The sequence below is a fragment of the Nelusetta ayraudi genome, unplaced genomic scaffold, assembly GCF_046127955.1.
Source record: "Nelusetta ayraudi isolate G7.1 ecotype Tasmania unplaced genomic scaffold, CSIRO-AGI_Nayr_v1 ptg000040l, whole genome shotgun sequence".
NCBI lineage: Eukaryota > Metazoa > Chordata > Actinopteri > Tetraodontiformes > Monacanthidae > Nelusetta > Nelusetta ayraudi.
In genome coordinates, this window is record NW_027466090.1 from 175037 (window position 1) to 198422 (window position 23386).

Here is a 23386-nt window from a genome sequence, read left to right on the forward strand (position 1 = left end):
TGTGTGTGTGTGTGTGTGTGTGTGAAGTCAACACATTCCTCACATTCCAACACTTCCCAAAAAAAAGGCATAAAATATTAGCCAGAGCTGCAGGCCACAGGCCTATTTTTCTAGGCTGCAGCCTCCACAGACAAGTGACCCTGCGATTACGTTTCCACTGCACTATTTTCTTCTTCTCCTTCTTTCATTCCACCCACGGAGTGACACTGCAGTGACTTCTGTCTCAGCCCAGCAGAACAAGGACGCCTCATATTCATGTCTGGTTGAAACTCTGGTCTATTACTGGTAATGTACTCTTGCACTTGACCTTGAATCTGTTTCATCTTTTTTATTGAATATACACATAGGAGCATGATGTATACCCTTTTGTTTGGGGTCTTGTTTTTTTGTGATTAATGGGTATATAATCCAACCCAAAGAGTTTCAGTCATATAGCTGTGAAGGGTTTCAGTAAGTCAGTACGATTTATCTTGGAATGTTTAGAAAGTTTTCAATCAAAACATATCTTATATTTTTGTCAAGTCTGTGTTGTGCTCTTGCCTTCAGAGAGTTAATTTTTTTTTTTTTTAAAGTTGGTGGGGGAAAATCGAACCAACAACATCACGCACCACAGTCAGGCTTCCACCAGCCTGAACTGAAAGTCCTGATGAGGTGACAGTTCATTTTCTTGCCCTTCTCTCCTATCTTGACTTTAAAAGAGAGATAAGTTTGACACGGTGGTGACCAGGATTCAAACCCTGGTCTCCCTGGTGATAGTCAGCACACTCACCCACTGAGCTAAACTGTCTGACAAAAAGCAGCCCACAGATTAACAAATTTAACCAACAATTCATGTTGAGACTCTTCAATACTCTGCAGCTGCCAGTCACTTTAGATAAGTGTGGCACAACGAGTGGAGCTGAAGAGTTTTATGTCCAGTTTTGACCAAAGGAAAAAGAAAAATAGTCAGTTAAATTTAACATAGCGGTGACCAGGATTTGAACCCTGGTCTCCCACACGAGAGTCAGGTGACCAGCCCACTGAGCTAACTGACAGGCAACTATGATGCAACAAGCGGAGCTGAAGAGTTTCATGTCCAGTTTTGACCAAAGGAAAAAGAAAAATAGTCAGTTAAATTTAACATAGCGGTGACCAGGATTCGAACCCTGGTCTCCCAGACGTGAGTCAGGTGACTAACCCAGTGAGCTAACTGACAGGTAAGTATGATGCAACAAGCGGAGATGAAGCATTTCATGTCCAATTTTGACCAGGGAAAAAAAGATTGCCCTACCTCATTTAAATTTGATTCAATTACAATTTAAGAAGAAGGAAGGGGGAGCTAGCTTGCTAGCTCCACTTACCTGTTTGCTGCTTCCTGTTGATCTCAGTTGAAGGAAATTCCAAGTGTTGAAAGATTGAAATTCGACGGACGCAACGCAACGGACAGTTTTTGTTTTTAGTTGTTTGGGTTTTTGTTTTGTTGGTTTTTCATTTGGTTTGGTTTAGTTTGGTTTTTGTTTGGTTTAGACACACAACCACGCACGCACGGACACACACAGTGTTGTACCTTTGGTCCACGCTGAGTTTTGATGCTGCGACCTCCGCGTTGAGAGTCACCGTTGTTAACCACCAGACTGTCTTCAGCGCTGACGGCCAGAGGACTGAAAAGGCCTCAGTGCTTCACCCGACACGCAGACACACAAACACACAAACACACAACTCCTTTCCAAATATCCAACAAAAGATCACAATTATTAATCACTTGTGGTTCTCCTGGATGCTGAATGGATATTGATTGTGTTGCTGAGGAAACACCTGACAAGCAGCACTGCCCCCCCCACCCGCCCCCGACCCTCCTCATGCTGGTCTTGAAGGTTCACAGTGAGGCATTGTTGCCTATAGAAACTCTGTTTGCATTTCCCAGTGAGCGACTCTGGGGGGGCCCTGCTGGCTTTCAGCTGGAATTCAGACATTCAAGTCAGCGTCTGGAGGGCCGACGGCCTCTGCGGGGGAAACTCTCTTAACAGGCAGACGAGGTGGGCTCCCGGCGCTGTGAAAAGGACGGAATAATAAAAAAAAAAAAAAGGCCCCTCGGCCGTGAACTGGATGTCACCTCAGCGGGGCCCGGTGCGGCGGCGCAGTTAAACCCAATAACCTGACTCCTTCCTGGCGTGTTTTAATGAGAGGCGATGAAAGGGAAAGTTCATTTAGACAGCAAAGTGGCGAGCGCCAACAAAATTTGAAGAGCGTTTTTTTTTTTTTTTTTAGCAGGGGATGCGAGGGGGGCGGGGGGGGGCAGTGTTGCGAGCCCAGGGCTGTATTCAGGTCCGTCTCCCTCTCTCATACTCGGCTGCTGTGCTGAAACAAAGAGGCCTTTCACATTGACCTTGACACACGGCCACCCAGCACACCCTCCACCCCAGCCCCACCCCCACCCCCACCTCCCCCACCCATCACCGCAGGAACCAGCGAGGAGGAATCCACTCCAGCTCTCCGATACCGATCTCCCCCTGCACCCTTGGCAGACGCTCGCTGCTCCGGCTGATGTGAACCTCAGACAGGGAGGCTAATGCACATCATATGATGCGTGTTTGTATTCCAGCAGTGAGGTCAAGTCGGGGAAAAAAAACTTTAATCCCTTAAGCACCACTGAGAATATTCTATCTGATCTGAAATTACGTTGCTCTTGGGGTCGGCGAGTGAGAAAATAAAGCTCAAATGTTAATAAAGCTCGAAACTGATGGAATTTTTTTTGGTTTCGGTGTAGAAGGGTGAGCTGTTCTCATCTATCTAATTCTGTTACTTTTAGTGAAGTGAATTTTGTCTAGTTTGAGACTAAAAAAGTTGCAATTAGTCCAGAATTTATTCATGAGAGGCAGTTTCGAGGGTCATATTATTTGTAAAAGATTTATCTGATATAAAATCGTCACAGACGTCAGAGCCGTTTTTAGAATAAAACCTTTTATTTTCAAGGCCAAAAAAAAAAAAGATCTTATTTCTTTTGGTTTGATTTTTCTTTCACTGTTCGCCCTGAAAAAAACAAAACAAAACAAAAAACACAATTTCAATCTTTTCAATGGCAAATCAGTTCCTTTCTTCTTCTTTTTTTTTAAACAAAAATAAAAATTAGAGCCTTTGTACATTTCTGTCATAAGAAACACCTTCAAAACTGTACATCAAGCTTTGTTTTCTTCTTTACACAAAGCGCGCAAGAGCCTCAAAATATACAACAGTCATTCACATTTTATACAAATAAGAAACCGAACGGACTTTGCTACATTTCAAATCTCTCAGGAGGGGGGGAGCTCCTCGTCAGGTGGGGGAGGGGCAGCGAGGGAGTCCACATGCTGAGTCATCCAGGAGCTTCTGGTCTTTATCTCAAAAGAGTCACAACAAAACCTGGGGGAGGGAGGAGGGGGACTCATCTCTCAGTTCGACCCTCGTCCCCTCCTCAGAACCAGTACACTGGTTCCGCTCCATCAGTCCGTGTCCACCTGACAGGGGTTGCTCCCCTGCTGCCGCGCCTCCTCGTACAGCCTCAGGAAGTCCTTGTAGCGCGGCGCACAGCCCATCCACGCCTCTCCGAACCTCACCAGGCCCGTGAAGAGGAAGTCGCCCTCGCCGGCCTTGGCCGCGCACTGGAGGGGCATGTTGATGCTGCCGGTCCAGCGCCGCACGCGCACGCCGCCGGGCGCAAACACCTGGGTCTTCTGCCGGTAGAGGCGGCTGATGTCCACGGCGACGGACGTGCGCTCCGCCTCCCGCTCCACCGTCCGGATGCTGCCCCGGGCCACTGAGCACACAGAGAGAGGTGCGGTTGAAGCAGCGGCAACGTCGTGGACGTTCACACTGAGATTTTGAGAGCGGCTGGAAAAGCCTCGAAAAAAGGTGGGCGGACTCACCGAAGTCGCTGGTGCAGGCTGCCAGCAGGATCTCGGCATCGCTGCAGGGTTTACAGGGAGCTGCAAGGAAACAGAAGGAGGGGACGATGGTTCAGTTTAGCTGGAGCTTCATAAACAGTAGCTGCGTTTCCATGACAGCTTTTCGCAAAATGAAAGCGATATTTCTAAAATTTCGACAAAGTACAATCACGATTTGGTGTTTCCATTAAATGTTGTGCGCCACCAGCTGGTATGGAGACTTTCATTGTTTCCGATCTTTATTTTTTTCCATCAAAGACTTTGATGGAGCAGCCCAACATGCTCGGTCACCTAGAAAACTGCATAGACATATTTAGCCCTCTGTTAGCAGCCTCCTTTTATTGTGAAGCCGTAATCTCGTCAAATCTTGCCCCGCGAAATCTGCATTTCGATGTTGTTTGCTGTCAGGAATGGTTGTTATAGTGTTCTCTCTGATTACTTGTAAAAAACATTTCATCTCCTCCTCCGTCCAATCATAACGCACCATTTTTACTTGAAGTCACTGACCCCGTACGTCACGTCCACTGACGTGTAAATGTGAAAAATGTGTTTCCATTAAACTTTCCATGATACCTCTCGATACGTCTGAAAAACCACCTCATGAGAGCGCGAAAACCTCTTTAAAAACTTCTGCTGTTTCCATTACCAAATTTTTATTGCGATTATTTAGGTTTTGCGCAACTCTTGGCGTGATGGAAACGAAAATACTGACAGTTTTGTGGCAAAATTCGCACAGACACACAGCCAACTTCAAACGCTTCCCAAAAAGTAGTGAAAGTGTCAGAGAGGACGGACTGAAAATGATAGTTTGTTTCAGCCTCCCCGCAGCAGGGAAGGAAGCATCAGCAGCCTTCATCCCATCTGACACAGCGTGACAAACACGGACCAGATGGCAGGAACGAGGGTCTGCGGCGCCGACCGCAGCCCCAGTCAGATAACATCGCAAAACTGCCCTCCAGTCAAAATCAAAATCACTTCAGAAAAAAAGAAAAGCAACCGAGAAACAACAAAAAGAAGAAAAAGAAATAACTCTCACGGGACTGTTTATTGTTATTGAACAATAAAAAAGGGGCCATCAGGGGGCGTTCTGCCACAACTGGAGGGCGCGTAAGTCATCTGAAAAGCGAAACAGCCCTTTCAAAGCAGTTCAGGACCCCCCCCACCCCCACTTCACTCCTGGCTGGAGGCGGTCGGTCGGTCGGCTGCAGTTTTTACAGCAGGAGAAAGGCTCCTGAACGACGGCAGTCAAGTCGCTGATTAGTTGACTCAGGTGGTCCTGCGGCCGGTTCTGCACCAGGACGGCTTTATTAGAGGGAGGGGGCGTCTAGTCAGCAGCGGTTTGAAGGGTGGGGGGAGGGTAGAGGTGGATTGTGCGAAGTGCCTCAGTTCAGACTGAAGGGTTGGAGCTCAACTCAGCAGCACGTCCACAAAGCGAGACTGGATTTCTTTTTTTTTTTACATTTCTTAGAATGAAAACATTCGCCAGTGTTGCTGACTGACTGTGCTTTACAAAAGGCTACAATCACTGTCAGTCTGCCGGTCCACATGGTCACAACATTGAGACACTGTTGCAGTGTCACACTGTTAAATCTCAGTTGCTCTCCCCTCCATTCATTTCCTATCACTGATTATCCTGCACTTCAGCTCATCGGGGGGCGGAGCCTGTCACAGCTGTCTGATGGTGAAGGGGGTCGGGTGGGGGGGCGCACCCTGGACAAGTCGCCACTTTATTGCGGGGGTCAACCTCTTCCAGCACTGTCACCTGGTTGTGATTAGGGGGAGAAAAAAAACAACTAGTTTCTAACTGAGCCCTTCTGGTGCAGCCTTTACCCGGAAGCAGTCCAACGTGCTGTCACCATTATTTTTAGCTTGCCGCTCTGACCTTTGACCTGTGCGTCGGGAGGGCCGAGGGTCAGAGGTCGGAAGGGCCACAAACTCGGACGGCTTGTGAACAGCTGGAGAGGTCGGCCACGACCTTTCTGAAGGTTTTTTTTTCCTTCTTCCCCTCCTGCCGCCGCCGCCACCGCCGCCGCTTTGAAGCGCCGCGGACAGGGATCACTTGTCACACATGAAACGGAACCGCAGGAACGGGCCGCGCAGAATTGGAAAAAAAAAGAAAAAAGAAAAGGGCAGAGTCAGCGTCTCTGTGCGGCCCAGTGCACATGCGGCGGCGGCAGCGGCGGCGCTCTGATCTGAACCACTTCACAGGACCACGCAAGGATGAGCGATGGGATGAGAGGGGAGAGCGGGAGTGTGCGCGGCTGCTGGCGGCGGCGGGGGTGGGGTGGGGGGGGCGGCTGGGGAGGAGTGGACGTCCCTTCAACATCTGGGCCCTGATGCATTCCTCTGTAATGAAGCACGACTCGAAAAGTCGGAACCCACTTCAAACAGGCGGCGGTGAGACGGATGATGTACGACGGCGGGGGGGGGGGGGAGGAAAATATAGGAATGATTAATAGAAAAAGAGAGGAGAGGTAGGAAAGAGTGAGGCGGACAGCAGGGGGAGTGAGTCAGGAGAGCTGAGAGGGAGTGACGGCAGAGACATGAAGCCTGCGTGTGTGTGTGTGTGTGTGTGTGTGTGCATGAATGCGTGTGTGTCTGTGCGCGTATGTTTGTGTGTGTGCACGTATGTATGTGCATGTGTGTGTGTGTGTGAGTGAGTGTGTGAGTGAGTGTGTGTGCACGCATGTACAGTATGTGTGTGTGCTTGTGCGTGCGTGTGTGAACGTATGTATGTGCATGCACGTGTGTGTGTGAGTGTGCGCGTGTGTGCGCGTGTGTGTGCACGTATGTGCGTAGCCTGCTAACATCTGGAGAAGTCGGGCAGCTGATGTGGAGCAACTCAATCTCGACACAGCGGGGAAGAGAGGAGGGAACAGGGAAAAAAAACAGGGAGGCTGAGGTTCTGAAGCGAAGGGGAGCCATCAATCCGGCAGTATGGACCTCAGGTGACACGAGACCCCCGTCTCTGCCCATAATCCCAGCGCCATCTCAAGGCCAGAACTGAAGGAGGGACAGAAGAAGAAAAATAGAACTTCTATTCTTCACCTCTCCCCTCCTCTCCTCTCCTCCTCTCCCCTCCTCCCCTCCACCCCTCCCCTCTCCTCTCCTCTCCCCGATGCAGGAAGTGGCCGTGCGAGCCCAGAGAGCCGTAAAAACACGACGTGGGCGCCGATGCTCGGCCTGGTATTTTTTCGCGTTAGGTGGAGAGAAAGGAAAACAAAAGCAGAAAGCAAAAACACGGAGCCGCAGCGTGAAACTCTGCAGGTTTGGCAGGTACCGGTGGTGAGAAAACACACGGCTGTTTTTCCAACCGCGGTTCTGTGTGATTGGCTGCTCTCCCACACACACACACACACACACACACACACACACACACACACACACACACACACACACACACACACACACACACACACACACACACACACACACACAAAAAATTTCATATTCCCTGTTTTGATAACAGCAAAACTGAATTTATGTATTCTGCTTGCAGAAACGTGGACTTTGGCCCGGATTCTCCTGGCGCAAGATTTCCTCCGCTAGGGTCCCTCATAAAGTTCCCAAATTGTGCAAAAAGCCACTTTGCCAGTGATTTTCAACAACAAGAACAACAACGTCCCGCTGGCCTGTCAATTAACTCCCCAGAGTGAAAGAAATCCACGAGAAAAATACAGCAACCTTCACTTTAAGTCAGACGCTTCTCACGGTGTGTGAGCTGCAGCAGCCGGCTGCGGGGAAACCGCCCCTTGTGACATCACGAAGGGCACCGTTGCATCTTCAAGGCGTTCAGTGACAACGACCACATCACGACAAACCATCTGGTTTTCTTGTCCCCTTCCAAAGATGTGGAGGGTTCATAACAGGAGGCTGCTAACAGAGGGCTAAATATGTCAATGCAGTTTTCTAGGTGACTGAGCATGTTTGGCCGCTGCATTAAAGTCCTAGATGAAAAATAAAGATCAGAAACAACAAAAGTCTCCATACCAGCAGGTGGCGCCCACCTGAACAGAGGCATAGAGTCCAAGAGAATGCAGCCGTTAAAATAAGAATTACAAATCAATATTTCCTTCCATCCTTCCATCACTTCTGATCCACGCCAACAGCAAACTCACCGGTCGGCGAGAGCGCGTCTGGTCCCAGTCGCTCGCTGAGCAGCTCGTAGCGGAAGGCCGTGATCCGCCGGCTAATGTCCCTGTGCGGGACGGCCTCGATGAAGAGCGCCCCCTCGGTGATGCCGAAGCACTGCACCTTGCCCAGGGCCTGGTCCTGCTCGCGCAGCAGCAGCCGCAGCCGGCCGTTGCGGTCCAAGTAGACGTTGGTGCCCCTGGAGTCGGCCGAGGGCTTGATGCAGACGGAGAGGCGGGCCGAGGCGGGCGAGAGCGTGTTGGGCCGCAGGTTGACGATGATGGCCCCGGTGGGGTAGAGCCACTCCAGGGAGCCCTGGGAGCAGCGCAGGTACACCTGCTCCACGTCCCTGGTGTGGCCTTCGTGGGTCAGGCCGCTGGGAGGGAGGGAGAGAAGAGAGGAGGTCAGGCGGACGTTTTACGAAATTTGCAATTCTGTAGATTCCACAACCACCATCACGTCTTCTTTTTTTTTTACCAACAAGAAGGTGCAAGGTAGCAGATGCACTGAGCGCATGGATGTATGATAAGAACTGGATAACGGACTGGCAATACGGCCGTGCGCCGGTTTTTCCCAGTGGCCACTCGAGGTACTGCAGCAAAAATATCCCATGGGGCCCAAAAAGCTTTTTCCCCACATGATCTATAAATCTATTGTTGCTTTTTCAGCCATGGTCTTTCCGTCGTTTAAAAAAATGATAAAGACCATAAAATCACCAGAAAATATTTTTTTTCCCCCAACGTGGACGTCACAACGTTGTACGTGCTGCTGTGTCTCAGCTCGGATTGACTGGCTGTGTCCTGAAGTGTCTGTAGGTGACGTTCTCCAGAAAAGGAAGAAGACCAGGAAGTGGAACCAACAATCACTTCTGCATAAGAGATCAGAGCTTCAGTCTCCCACCAAACAGCAGTGAATTCTTTTCTCCAAAGGCAACATTTTATTTCAGCAGGTGGCTGCAGAGTGTCTGCTGACGCCCTTTGGCACTGATCTAGAAGCAACAAGTGTGATCGGTTGACTTACGTAGGACGCACCTCATCTGTCCACCCAATCACCGTTTCACAAGAAAAACATCTTCTATGGGCTCTTCACCAGATGGATACGTGACATCCAGGCATCAACCCAAATTCGCTTCCTACTATTCTGGACATTCCGCAAACACAAAAGGCGTCTTTATAGAAACCTTTTTTTTTTTTTCCCTCCATTGCCGTGATCTAAAAAATTATTTCCGCCTGCCGAGTTAACCGACCACGGCCGTGGTGGCGGCGGCGGTGGTGGATGAGGCCTCTGGCAGAGCGTGAGCACATTAGACCGCATTCCTCCCCGAGCATTAACTGCCATCGGCGCGCAAGACCGGCTGCATGACCAGTCACGAGCCGCAGCAGCCCAAGTGACCTCAGCTCCAACACACACACACACACACACACACACACACACACACACACACACACACACACACACACACACACACACACTCCCTCCAATACCACAGTGTTCCTCCCTCCTCCGGGGTCCCTTGGCAAAAGGCACCACTGGCACGCTGCCGTTGGGAAGCGTTTGGGAGCAGAGGCGGCATGAATGGAGGGGGACACAGGGGCTTCTGGGTAGACAAGGGCGGCAACAGTAGCCGCGGCCCTGCCGCATGCAAGTGCAAATGCAGGTCACGCAAGCCCTCCCCCCCCACCTCCTAAAACTCCCCCACTTTGCTTTCAAGCCACCAAAGGGCCTGGAAGAGACTCGTCTGGGCAGCGAGCTCGGACCCTGGCGCCGGCGCGACCAAACGTCCTCCCTTCCCGGCGCTTTAATGCCTGGTCAGAGTTTGAGAAAAAAAAAAAGAAGAAGGAGGAGAAAAAAGGAAAAGTTGCGGGGCCATCAGTGATTCTGTAGCCAGAGCCAGAGGCAGGAAGCCGTCAGCACTTTCACCGGCGTGCCAAGCCGGCGGTTTGACTCCGAGCGAAGGGGGAATAAAAAAGAAACGCCCAGTTTCCTTGAAAATGAGACGCTGAAAGTTTCAGAAATTTAACAAAACACTACGACACACACACACACACACACACACACACACACACACACACACACACACACACACACACACACACACACACACACACACCAGCCTTTTTCCTGCACACGCCTCTAATTAAGTCGTCCGCTCACTCCATCACTTCTGCATGCAATTAAAGGGGGATTATTCAAGAGTCCCGCTAATGAACAACAGATTATTGGTGGAGGAGCTCGGTGCAGAGTGAGAGAAGGCCTTCCTCCTCCTCCTCCTCCTCCTCCTCCTCCTGCTGGTGGTGACTGGAGGAGGATGAAAAAAAAGAAAAGCAAACCGCACTATTTGAAGCGCAGCTCCTCAAGTGCACAACACATTTCAGCAGATGTTTGATGAGAGGTGAAACTTTCCAGTGCGCGCTGCCTGAGGTTTTGGGATCCGTTATGCAGCCACTTCCAAAAAAATAAAAGCCCCACCAAAAAGTTTTTTTTTTCTCCCTCCATCTGATCCTGTAATTATTTGAGTTTTTGTAAGTCATTTGAAGACTGACTGAAAGGGAAGGCAACGTCTGAGTATATCATGAGACAAAATAGGCAAAGAAATTCAACAAAAAAAAAACAAAAGGACAAGGATTTACACAAACTACAATCTGTCAAACACATTTTAATCCCACGAGCTGTGAGTTGCTGTTTTGTTTTTGAGTTTCGTCCCTGAACCTTTCATTAATTAAAAGGGGGGGGAAACAATACTAACCGAAGTGAAACTATTTATATCTTAATCCAGGACATTAAGAGGTTGAGTCAACACTGTACAACGCTTTTTAAAAGAATAAAATAAAATAAAATAAAGGAAAGGCAAAGGAAGAGAAAAATCCGGACCCAACATCTGTCTTGTTTACCTCCGACTCGGCTCACTGCGCTCCTGAGTTTCGGTCACTTCCAACATCCAGAGCTCACTCAGAAAACTTCTAAACCACAACATTTTTCACGAAAACTTTGAGGGGGGGGGAGAAAAAAATCCGATCCTTACCTGCCCTTCCAGCTGCACTGGTCACTGGAATACTGTCCGAGAGAAAGCCGCCACAGGAGCACGACAGGCAGCAGGGAGGCCAGCATCGGGCTCAGCATGTTTATGTGGCCGCTCAAGGCGCCTCCTCCCGGGTCAAGCTACGCTGAAGTCCGCCGTCGTCTTTCCAGCCGCATAGCGCGTCCATGAGCTCCGGGACCGCCGCTCCGCTTATCCGAGGAAGGGCGAACCCAACTGTCACACACCGCCACGTCCTCCGTCAGCCTCGGGGTGACAAGAAACCGGTCGGCGGGCTCGCTCAGTGCTGCCGCTGCTACTGCTGCTGCTGCTTGTCGGTGCCGGGGCGAACTGAGTGACGCTCTCGGAGCCCCAGGGATGAACCACGGCCGTCTACGTCACGCCCCCATTCACTGCTGTTTATCGGCGAAGATGCCTTCACGGACCCAGGCTCAGGCAACGACTAACGACTTACTGCCAAAGGCGCAAGGCTTAGGAATGACAGATAGCATAAAAAGGAATGGAAAGCTTCGTATCGGCGGAAAAAACTAACCATTTAAACTACTTCGGAAACACCTTCCCTGACACTTTTCAAGATATAATCTACTTTCTTCTACCCAGGTTGTCCTCGCGGTGTCGACTCGTAACTGTACTATTTTTGGTTGGCATACAAAACTGCGTTCTTTTTCGTTTTTCTCAACAGCAAAAAGTGACGACCAATCGCAAATCACTGTGTGGACAACACCTCTCACCCTCAAACGGTGTTCCTTAGTTATTCACTCTGTGTCACGGTGGGCAGTTTGACAAGTGGCCGGGATTTCCGACGCGACGCAAAGGACTCTCGGGAATGCGCTGAAGGATTTTGATTGGTTTCGCATAACAAACTCCGCACGCTGAGCACAAATAATTCACGCTGAACACGAAGCCGGCAGTAAACACGATTAATTCCCCCTACTTTTAACAGCCCATTAAAACACCAAATGGAAACAGCATTTCAAAAGTGATTTATTTACCGGAATGTGCATCAAATTCAACCAGAGTCACCATGGAGCTGTCATGACCTCTCAGCAGACAGAGTCATTGTGGCACAGGTGGTGCACCTGTAGCACAGCGTATGATGTCACAACGGCTAAAGGGAGTTTGTGGTATCAGCATACCCGTGATGAATGATGAGTGAAATCCACCATTGCTTCACATTTGTACAAGTGGAAGAAAGAAGGCTTACCAAGGCCTGTGAGATATTTTATGTGCAGCCACTGTCGTGCCTGTGCTGCCTCGGCAATTATGATTCAGCTGATTTAAGAGACAAACTGTCAGGACAGCGTAATGCTCCGGCCACTGCGCCACAAACATCTTCAAAAAAAAAGACAAAAGAGGCTTTTCATAAAGAAATTAAACCCTGATTGAATTTATTGTGCAAAAGTGAAATAAATGTGGTTTCCCAAAATTGTAAATGATAGTGCAGTGGCCCCCGAGACATTGCATTTGCTCTGCAATAATCCCTCTATTATGTGAGTTTTAATCTGGAAAACCCCCCATCGGAAGACCGCAGAGAGCTCGAGTCAAAGAGCCATTCAGGAACATCCGTCCAAACTAATGATTAACAATTTACTTACATTACACACACACACACACACACACACACACACACACACACACACACACTGAACAGCAACAGGGAATTTCTTCAAGCACTCTTCCATGGAAGATCTGTTTTCTGGAGCGACGTGAGCTGCACGGACTTGTTGGGCGTCCTGGTCCGTTACCAGCGAGTGCATCTGTAAACACACACTACTCATCACTCGTGTCAAGCATCCCGGCTCTTTTTCTTCACCCTTTTTTTCCTCTCTCTTGTGAAACGAGATGTGTTTTTGTGTGGATGCTGCACGCAGCATGGGAACGAAACCCGTTGGACGAGGGGAACCAGTGGCGTCTCCAACTGCTACTTTTCCCTCTCCAGTTTCTGGGAAGCAGGGATCGCTTGTGGCTGATTGATGATGGATGTGTTTATGGGTGCATGTTCGAGTGCCTTCTCCCTACACACTTTTTCACGTTTCTTCCCGGGTGGCTGATTCTTCCTGGTCGAGACAACATACACGAACTGTCCTGCTGCAAACACTAGCACTTGTTTGTTTTGCCACTGATCATTTGAAATGTTTTCTGCTTTTGGATAATGACTAAAATGAAACCTCTCTGTTATTTTCAACATTGTGGTCTGTTTGCAGATGTTGATGCTGTGCATTTAAATAAAAACAAGTTTGACCGAAGCCCCTCTTTTGGAAGTCAGGCTGACTCAAACAAGGAAAAATGTAGCTGTAGCAATAATGAAACTGAGCTGTGAAGATCGAAAGATTTGCAGAATCCTCTTATCTACACAATCAGCTCTTATGTTACAGTGAAAGCCAAGACAGAGAGACAGAAAAAAAAACGTTCCAGCTCTACTTTCTGCTGAGTTGAAGAGACATACCCACTTTTCATCCAAAACCTGTTTGAGAGAGAATGATCTGGCCCGGACTGTCCGGTGTGTAAAAGTCATTCTTCAGCCCATGTGTCCAATAAGTGCAGTCAAATTCAAACACTGGACGGTCCTGTTTTCCGTCAACAGAGGTTTTACTCACCCGTCTTGAGAGGGAACGTTCAAAGGTCTTAGTTAGAACAGCGTAATCTGAAGATTAAGCCCAGTTCCAAGGAAAATGAAGAAAAATATTAAGTCAGTGATTTAATTGGCTGAGTCACCTGTTCTCTCCCTATTCCTATGAAAACACACACACACACACACACACACACACACGCACGTGCGCACAAACAAACATTAGTGTCCCAGGGGGTGGGGGTTGGACGAGAAGGTCCCATCCTCTTGTTGTTGCAGTTGCCTGATGGACTCCGTGTCAGCGTTTATGTTTTCTCTCAGTGCAGCTGAAAGGAAGCAGGTTTAACTCTCACCCAACACCTGTCTGCACAGCTGAGCCGGTTCAGTCCAGGCCAGTCCAGGTTCTGTCTTCTCCAAAGTTGAATTGCTTTTCTTCTCTATGTTTTTCTAAGCCCTTAACGATGGAATTCTTTCCCGTGGTGAAACCCCAGAGCGGTTCTGTGGATTAGAAAACGTCACTCACAGACTCTGTCAACGTTGCGTTCAAAAGAAATCAGTGATATTCACAGGTAACCACAATTCACTGTTGAAAAAATTTTGAATAGAGCTTCCTCCAGGATGCTGCCATTTGTGAAAACAACAGCAAAACATTCAAATTTGCAACGCTTCGCAACAACTGCAACTGCAGAACACTTCATAATCACACAGTCGGGTCTCCGTGTTGATGTTGTTGTCGGATTCGGCTTGAAACTTTGAGCCCCGAAGCAGCGATCTGCGGCTTAAAGGCCTCCAGTGGGAGGATTAGCAGCATTTGGTAAATATGTTGTTCTGCAGTTTGGGTAAGTGGTGCTGGTGGAACACAAGCAGGAGTGTGTTTAGGGGGTTAGGGTTCTGTCATTTCTTCACAAAAAAAAAAAAATGTTGCCAGGCCGTTTGTCAAAGTCAACCTTTGCTGACTTGGGCTGCTTTTTCACCCCCAGGTGGAAAAGCAGCGACAAAGTCAATCAGGCAGCTGATGGGATGTGATGTTTACCTGCTTTCTACTGTATGTGTGTGTGTGTGTGTGTGCCAGAGTTCTTTCTTTCTTCCCAGAGACACCAGTCTTGTCAAGACCTAAACAAGCCCGTGTTAAATGACTGTTTTTTCATAAACAAGACACAGTGAAAAGAGCTTTTGTTCACTCGTGAGGTTTATAGGTACAGTTTGCAGAATTGTCTGGCACACATCTTTCACATCTGGAGTTCGTGTTCGCCTGCCTTCTAACCTTAATGCAGTGGGATTTGTTTCATGCATCTGTTCTTTTTCAAATGTCTACTTACATTACTTAAACCTAATATCTGGATTCCGCGTTACTCACCTGCTTGAACGGAGACTGCACTTTAAACAACCTGAGTGCACAGAAACAATTCAGCTGCCAACCAGAGAGAAGAAATAAGTTGGTGATGAGCAATGGAACAACAGAAATGAAGAAAATCATGTTAAAAGGCCTAGAGGTCTTGGATAGCTGTGACATTTTGGGAGCATGTGATATCAATTTAAGGCAGACAGAGAAAAAATTACCCTATTAAATCAACAATACCATGGATGTAATAATCATCATGTGCAATTTTGTAATTACATCATTAGAATAGTTGATGAAATATAGCACACAGTGGCAGCGAGTGTCATCATGTCTCTGGTCAGACAGTCGCATGTGGCTTCATCAGCACCAAACAACACAGTGACTTCATAATTTCCCCTAATTACAGTCTAATTCAGCACAGCCTGGAGAAATAAGGGGAGGCTGCAATAAGCGCAATTGCTTGAAATGAACGACACATTTCAGCGACTCGAAAGTAGAAAAAAACTCACTTATTCCAATGTGTTGCTTGCATTTAGTCAGGCGACAGAACTGTTTATTTTGACTGGGGCTCCTTAGCGATATCTGGATTTGCACTTACGCCATGCGTAGATGCAACTTGGCTGCCAACCAAATGGAAATAAGCCAGAAGTAAACAGATTTTCTTTTGTTCTGCAGTTTAAGGAGCTTCTTCTGGCTGCAGCTCTGCAGCAGGATGGCACTCATGAAGCCCTGCAAAAAAAACAAAACAAGAACAGGAGCTCGCTGATGCAAAATTGCTGTTTTTACTTGAAATGACTGAGTGCAGCTCAGGACAGTTTCAGTTCCAGTTGGCTGATGTCAAACTCAATCATTCATGGTTCATTTTTGAGTCAGGAGAGAAAGAGTTGTGTTTTCAGTGGAACATGTCTCACAGTTCAAGAGAGCATCCTACGTGTTGCCTGCTGCTGGTTGCAATCCGACTCATTTCCACATCAGATGCAGGCCTAAATCTGATCTGACGACATCCAGTTTCACCTGCTCTGTTTTCCTGGTCAGAAGTTCAAGTTTCAGGTCTAATTCCCAAAAGGAAACAAACAAAAAAATAGTGTAACTGGGTCACTTGAAGCACACAGTGTGCATCCAGCCCTGTTCTTCTTGTCTAACTTTTCCATCCCCGCTGCCAGATAAACTCAATTCTGCGGCCCCACAGGCATGCCTGATATTCTGTGGTATGCACGAGGAAGATTGGAAGGCGCTGATATCATCGAGAGGCCGCCCGCCTGTCATCATCCCTCTCTTGGCCTCTCCAGCAAGACTGTCAGAAATGCGGCCGGGCCTCACACCTGTGCGAGCATTCTTCTCCTCTCAGGCGAAAACAGCAACCCTGTCATTTTCCGAGTGCCAGCCGCCCGCCCGCTCGTATCTCTCCTGACACCTCGCGCAGCCGCGATTCTGCCTCACTCGCGCTTGAGCGACATGCTTAAGGAACGTAGCGTGCATTCCAGCGACACTCGACGTCTCAATCGGCAGGCGGAGGTGGTTGTGCGCCGCGCGCGTCCGTCTCCGAGTCCAAAAGTGTGGGAGGAAGTGACATTTTTGAAGCGTGCGGCAACTGCAAAGCGCCGTCGCTCCAAATTCCCGAAAGTTTTCAGAGGCCTTCGAAGACAAAGACTGATTTTTTTTTTTTTTCTTCATACAGAAGCATGCACTTCCTGCACTGTTGTTTATTGCATTCCACATGAGAGGTGGTAAAAAAAAAGAGAGGAGGGAGTCTTGCTGAGGCCTGTGCCCAATTAGTTGTCAAACTGCTGCAGACAGCGAGCTGTATATCGGTCCCCCAGCGCAGCTGCTTGAGGAAATCCAGCGGCGGCCAGGTCTTCAGCAAAGGACTGGGGCTGACTGGGGCTGACACTCCCTGCCTGCACTTAGAGTTGCTAACCGTCCCTTAAAATACAGAATTGTCCCGTATTTGACAATGAAATGGTGCGTCCCATTTCGAATCGATACGGGACGGGGTTTGTATCGATTCCCACCTTGCCTGGTGCAGGACTAGGATACTTTGGTTGCCTGCCCAGCACCCTGTCCAGTCCATTACTCAGCTACTGGTTCTTGATTCTTTTTCTCGCCTCCTCTGCTTTTACAGACTATACAGAAGCTATGTTTTTATAGCCAGACGGGAGGTGTTGATGTTGGCTCACAAAAGCGTCGTTAAAAAACGAGGAGTGCTCTTCCACCATTCAGGCCAGGCAGGCCACCGACGTTCAAACGTCCCCATTAAAAGCCGGTGAATCGTAAAAATGTCTTTTTTAAGTGAACGCTACACACATTTCTTCCACTTAAAGTGAAACGCCGACCCGCTGAGCCAAGCAGATGCGTATCGTTCCTCCCCGCAGACCAGCCCCGCCGATCACATTCTTGAGGCTTCCTGGGGAGACGGGGTCCTGGCTCCACGTCCCTCCTGGTTCTCCACGGCTGTGTGACACCGGGGGCTTCCTCCGCTGGCTCGCTCTGAGATTCCCCCACTCGTTGAGCGGAGATGAGGCTCACAAAAAGGTTCAGCCATTGGAGCCTCTGATGCCGGGTGACAGCCATGATAGAGAAGGACAGTGTGGGATGAGTGGGTGGAGGCGGCGGCGGCGGTGGTAGGAGCTGCAGCCTTTGTTCAACCAACAACTTGTGCGGCTCAGGCGGATCTGCTCCTTCTGTCTGCCCGCAGGTTGGACTCAAACGACGACTGCTAAACGACGTAGCAACAGAACCTTTGAAATAAGAAAGTGTTTGTGCTTCTTCTTCTTCTTCTTCTTCTTCTTCTTCTTCTTCTTCTTCTTCTTCTTCTTCTTCTTCTCTTGTAATTAAATCCTCACAGGAACACAGGAAACAGATGTATTTAATGGAGTTTAATACAAGCCAGAATGCAGTCTGTGTTCCATCAGTGATGCCAGTGTAGCGGCCGACCAGGCAGATTCCTGAGGTTTTTAGATATTTGCATTTTTGGGGGATTTTGACGTTTCCTAGTTTGAGATGAAGAGGAGATAAAACACTGTCCTATTACTGAGTCAGAAAATGAAGACTTTATGTGACATGGATCTGTGCTGGAATAAAGTTGAGTATATTTACTTTTAATGAAGTGGCAAAAGGTTTGAGTTTAGCTATCTTCTGTTTTTATTTAAAAGATAAATATATACTCCTTTTTTTTTACTGACATGGACTCCATTTCAGCTGCGGTGGCATTTATTCCATATTGGCATTTGCCTTGACGTAAAGCAAAGAGCATCTGTTTCTCTGAGTTTCACTCCTAAAATTTTCCTGCCGCAAAAGCTTTTCCGTCAGAGAGCTCAGATAATCTAATGAGAAGTGGCGTAAAGTATGCGTCCACGTCCTCCGCCACTCGCCACGGGCACTGTCGGGCGACAGGCACGGCCCTCTCAGTGTGAATCACATTAACCGGCTCCGGGTGAGAGGAGAAGAAAAGGAGAACAGTTGTCCTTTGTGTCCGTCCGTCCACACCTGCAAAGGTTTAACATCAGCGCCTGGTTGGCAAACTATTTAGAGCACAGCCAGTCAGTCAGAAATGTTGTTGTCAACTTTCGAAGCACGATGAGCTCTGGAAATTCTGAGTCCGGTTCCAGGAAGAAACACAATTCTTGCAACCATCGGGATCAGTTGGTTTTCTCTCTGATTGCACAAAGGGCTTCCAGACGCCTCTGGAGGGGATTTAGTGCTTTCTAAATAAAAGCTGTTTGAGTGATTGATTGAATGAATATCTGGCACCTGATATATCTGGCAACTGAGTACCATGCTGCAGGACTTAGAGCAAGCAGATGTCCTCTGTTTCAGCCAGGCTGTGTTTTGGTGTAGTAGGTGGTGGAAAATGCATACCGCACCGTAATTGCCCAAATTAATTGCCAGTTGTTGTCAATTAGCAGCTGAACCCCCCCGCCCCACTCCAACAGTTGCTTTTTCAGAAGACTCAGTCAGCAGAATATTGAATCAGTTTAATCGATTTCATCTCTTGTGAAGCGGTTCTGATGTTTCTAACAAGGCAGTGGCACAGAAATCAGCAGAGTTCTCCAAACCTCACTTAACTGCTTAATTTAACTGCTGACACATTCAGGGAAGGAAAATCACAGCCGGAATTTAGCAATACCCAGTGCCAGAGTCACCGGTCTCTGCGTCTCCTCTCTGTTTTTCTGATCTGGAGTGAGTAAAAACAACACCGGGGCAAGCTAAGACACGAGGCGTGACATTAATAAAGATCACAGAGTGACAAACAAAATAACCTGTTGGGTCTGTTCTTCCCGCACTGAGGCCTGAGTCTGTGCCAGGAAGCCTGTCGGCGTCGCCCGAGGCGGGACCGAGACTTTGAGTCATGCAGGGGAACTGCAACATTAAGTAGCAGAGACTTAATTGTTGTTCGACGGCCTTGAAAGGCACCTTATAAATCAAATGTATTATTATTATTATTATTATTATTATTATTATTAATATGATTATTAGAGAGACGTCCTGCTGCGGATCGCGATGCGACGCAGCAGGACCGAGTGGGGAGGCGCGTGCAAGCGTGTGTGTGCATGTGTGTGCGTGTGTGTGTATGCAAATGTTGGATCTGCTCCTCCGAGTGCGTGACAAATGCAAACACACACACACACACACACACACACACACACACACACACACCTCCAGCGTAGCAGGTGTCGAATCAACAAGTTGCACATCCAGTTTCTCTCCTCTATGGCAAACGCACGTACGCAAACACTCAGAGACACACACACCCTGCGGCTCACGCCTGGCACACTTCGCGCACACTCCCTGAGAGGTCAAACGCCCGAGGACGTCGAGGCTCGGGTTAAAAAGTCACGCAGCGTCGCTGGTAAAAAAAAAACAAAAAACAAAACAACAAGAAAACTGAAGGCGTGCCTCCAGTTCACCGACTACTTTTTTCAAACTTGTATTCGTGGATATTTTTTAAGCAGAGTGACACTCTTTCCTCTCCCGCCGAACTCTCCCTCATGTCACGGAGTTGGAGGTCATTGGGGCGGCCGACACCTGTCGAAACAACGGGAGGCTGCGCAGGTGAATCCAAACCGCGGCTCGCGGCAGGTGGTGGCGCCGCCGGCTGACGCGCACGCGCCCACACAAAAGGAGGCACGAGCTCTTTTAGGGGGTGGGGGAGGGGCAGGGGCACCAATGAAGGAAGGAAGCTGGAGTGGCTTTTGACGAAACGCGTCTCTGGAGGACGGACGGGCCGAAACTTGCTCCGACAGCCGGGAGAGTTTTCAGGTAAACACGGCCGTGACAAAAGGGCGGCGATGTGTTGTGACATTCTTCTCTCTGCTGCTCGTCACCCTGGAGCGTGCGTCATCATGTCTGGCGGCCAGGTGAGTCAGGGGGCGACGAGACACAGACACTGACTGTCTGGTGCGCACAACTGAAGGCAGATGCTGGTCAAGTGATTTATACCGTGAACACACATTTATCACATATTTGCACTTTCCTTGTAATCTTTTAAAGTATCCTATCAAGATACCCAGGTTTCAGAACCAGCAGCGAGTGGTGGACACATCCATTCAAACCTAATGTGGGTGTCGGTATTGACCAAGATGAGCGTAATGAGATCGACACTTTAGATTTGTATGTCAGTATTGCATTTGTAAATACTGACTACTCTCTTTAAACGGCTGCAGGTTTGCCCATTAAGTTGGAATGAAAAGTTTGTTTGTTTTTTCTCATGAAATGATTGTGACGTTTAACAAAAAAGTTGGCCTTCTTTCAAAAAAAACTGAAAGGAAGCCAAACCACCAATTCTTAATGAGGACTTCTGCTCCAAAGGTTGCGAAAGCGTTTTCCATTAAACTACAATTATCCTGGGTTTCAACTAAGTAATAACCCCACACAAACCCATGAATATTAATTCATTTAGATTTAGCAATTTGATGACACATTCAGGTTAATTTAAAAAAGTATCGGTATTGCATTGGAAATCGAAACCCCATGATTTAGTTCAGGTGAAAGTCGCTCTCCCTCCCGCTGACTTGCTACACAGGGTCTCTGCACCTCTGCGTGCAGTGGTGTGCGTGCGCCCGACGTGAGGAGCAGCCACCAAAAACAAGCTCCTGTTTGTCTTTCTCCACGTCAGCCTGCGTCAGCCGAGGGAAACGCCACGAGCTTCGCGGAGCCGCAGCAACACTTTTAATAGCACGATGGCACCGGCGACGACGGACCGGCCCGGTGGCGAAGCTCGACAACGGCTTCGCGCCAAGCCGGAAGCCTCAGCGTGGCGTCGGTTGGCAGGTTGTCGGCAAGCTGCTCGATGATGTAAGAAGCCACAGAGTTGAACGTGAGCTGCCTGCGTCGGCTTTGTCTTTCCTTTCAACGGCTCTAATCGCAGGAACCTTTCAAAGCTGAGGTTCGGATGTCGAGACGTCTCATTGCTCCCTGTGGGCCGGACACATCCTGCACAGATAAATCACAGATATGGGACAGTCAGGCTGGGAGGGGTCAGCGAGGAGGAAACAGCACCGAGCGTGACGGGGGCGTGAGGTGGGGGGGGCTGGTGGGCGGTTCCAACTGGTCGGCTTCCAACTCTCAATTGAGTCCGATGCACGTCTGCGAGGAGCTTCCCTGCTGGTCATCCGCTTAGGAAACATCTGGAATCATCTGCCGGCCGGGGAGTCCAAGCGTGTGTGTGTGTGTGTGTGTGTGTGTGTGTGTGTGTGTGTGTGTGTGTGTGTGTGTGTGTCTTCCAGGTTTGCCAGGAATGTTATCATTGTGTTACAGTGCGACTACTCCAGAAAATAAATGAAGGAAGCTGACTGGTGCGCTGCCAAGAGATGCTTGAGCTTTGACATCATCTCCAGATTCCTCTTGAGCAATCCAGACGCCTGGAGGAGCAGCGGCAGCAACATGATGCAACGCCATGCAACGTTCGCTCCATCGCCGCTCGTCCACCGGCAAGGACAAGTTATGGAAAGACGAGAGAAGTCCGTTCTTGGCTTCGTTTGCGTGCTTCAAAAACCTTTGTGATGTCACAAAGGGCAAGGGGAACTCTTTGATAGCTCTCCCAGATTAGCTATGGCAACCCCCCTCCCCTCCCTTCCCATCCTCTGAATGTGGAATATGGAAGTAAAGCTTGATACCATAGAATGAATAACTTCATATTTCACACATGCAAAATCGAATGTCAAATGAAAAAAAACTCATCAAAAATAAATAAAGTGTAAACCAAAGTTGTATGGCTCTTTTTTTTTATTTGCAGCCGATTTCAAATTCAACAGTAACATTTTTCTCCGGGCTGATGATACATTTAAATATGAAATAACAACAATAAACCAATTAAGCAATAATAAAAGTTTGACACTTATGTTTCTAGCAGGAAGCTAAACCCAACAGCCCTGTATGGATGAAGGCTGTAAACAGCGGGTTAAGATGAGATCAAAAGTTTTTGATCCCTCTCCGGAAGGGTGGAGGTGGTGGTGGGGGGAAGAAGGGGGGCAGGGGGAGGGGGCGGGGGGGGGCCCACAGCAACTTCACAGGCCAAATGATCGCACATGCAAACAAAGAGGGATCTGAAAACAAACACATCACGGGCCCCTCAGATCTCAGCCAGTCTCGTCTCCTTTCACTGGCGAAGGAGTGCGAAGCCCGGCAGGAAGCGTGTCGGAACGCACGCTCTGCGCTCGCCCAGCGTGGCTCTCTGAAAGCCCCCGGCCTGCGACTGTTGCCGCTGAACAGGCGCCTCATTGTTCATCCGTTCACACAGGTGAGCAGACAAAGAGCGACATGTCTCTCCCTGCCCGGGACCCGACGCCGGGCGCTGCCTCTGTTGACAGACGCCAGTGGGGGGGGGGAGGGGGGGGGGGGGTCGCTGGTGTCACACCTGCCGACGAGACGGCTCCTCTCCTCCCGCACGCCGCGGTGCCGTCACCCCGGCGAGACAACAACAGTAAAACAGTCAAGTAACTTTTTGCTTTTGTTGTTGTTGTTGTTGTTGTTGTTGTTGTTGTTTTTTTTCGCTGCGTCAGGACCGTCTGAGTCTCAGTGGCCGTGTAATTTCCTGGGTTTGGTTCTTGTTTGCTTTTGTCCCAAGGCGAAGCCGCATAAATTTTCTGAGAGCGTTGCCAGTTGGTTAAAAGAATGACCAGCAAACAAGAAACTAAATATGCTGGACAAGCAACCCCTTTTTCTTCTTCCCTCCCTTTTCTTTTCATGTTCCACGCTTTCATGCTCACTGTCCATAGACAAAAAGAAGCACTTTTTTTTTTAATGTGGGAAGACTCTAATTATGAGGATGTCCAAAGTCCAGGTCCGGCTCATCAAGGGGGATGTGGTTTTTCGGTAGCAGCAGCAGCAGCAGCAGCGTCTGAGGAAGTTTTGCCTCCTGTGTGGTGACCCCTGACCCCTGTCATCCTCCCTCAACCTGCCTCACCTCT

General features: G+C 48.8%; 1 protein-coding gene across 1 annotated transcript; it reads right to left on the minus strand.

The window, feature by feature from the left end:
• Positions 1-2920: 2920 nt before the first annotated feature.
• On the minus strand, positions 2921-11490 carry metrnla (meteorin like, glial cell differentiation regulator a). The gene is made up of 4 exons (XM_076033085.1): positions 11053-11490; positions 8018-8406; positions 3882-3941; positions 2921-3772 (listed from the first exon to the last, which is right to left on the minus strand). The coding sequence occupies exons 1-4, from the start codon at positions 11148-11150 to the stop codon at positions 3459-3461; spliced, it is 861 nt and encodes a 286-aa protein (XP_075889200.1). The 5' UTR covers positions 11151-11490; the 3' UTR covers positions 2921-3458.
• Positions 11491-23386: the final 11896 nt, after the last annotated feature.

Bases quoted from the DNA above. Each gene is read 5' to 3' on its own strand.
- metrnla (XM_076033085.1), bottom strand. From the start codon at position 11,150: ATGCTGAGCCCGATGCTGGCCTCCCTGCTGCCTGTCGTGCTCCTGTGG. The intron at 8,407-11,052 runs GTAAGGATCGGA...CCTCCCTCCCAG, and splicing joins CAGTGCAGCTGGAAGGGCAG to CGGCCTGACCCACGAAGGCC. The intron at 3,773-3,881 runs GTGAGTCCGCCC...CTGTGTGCTCAG, and splicing joins AGCCTGCACCAGCGACTTCG to TGGCCCGGGGCAGCATCCGG.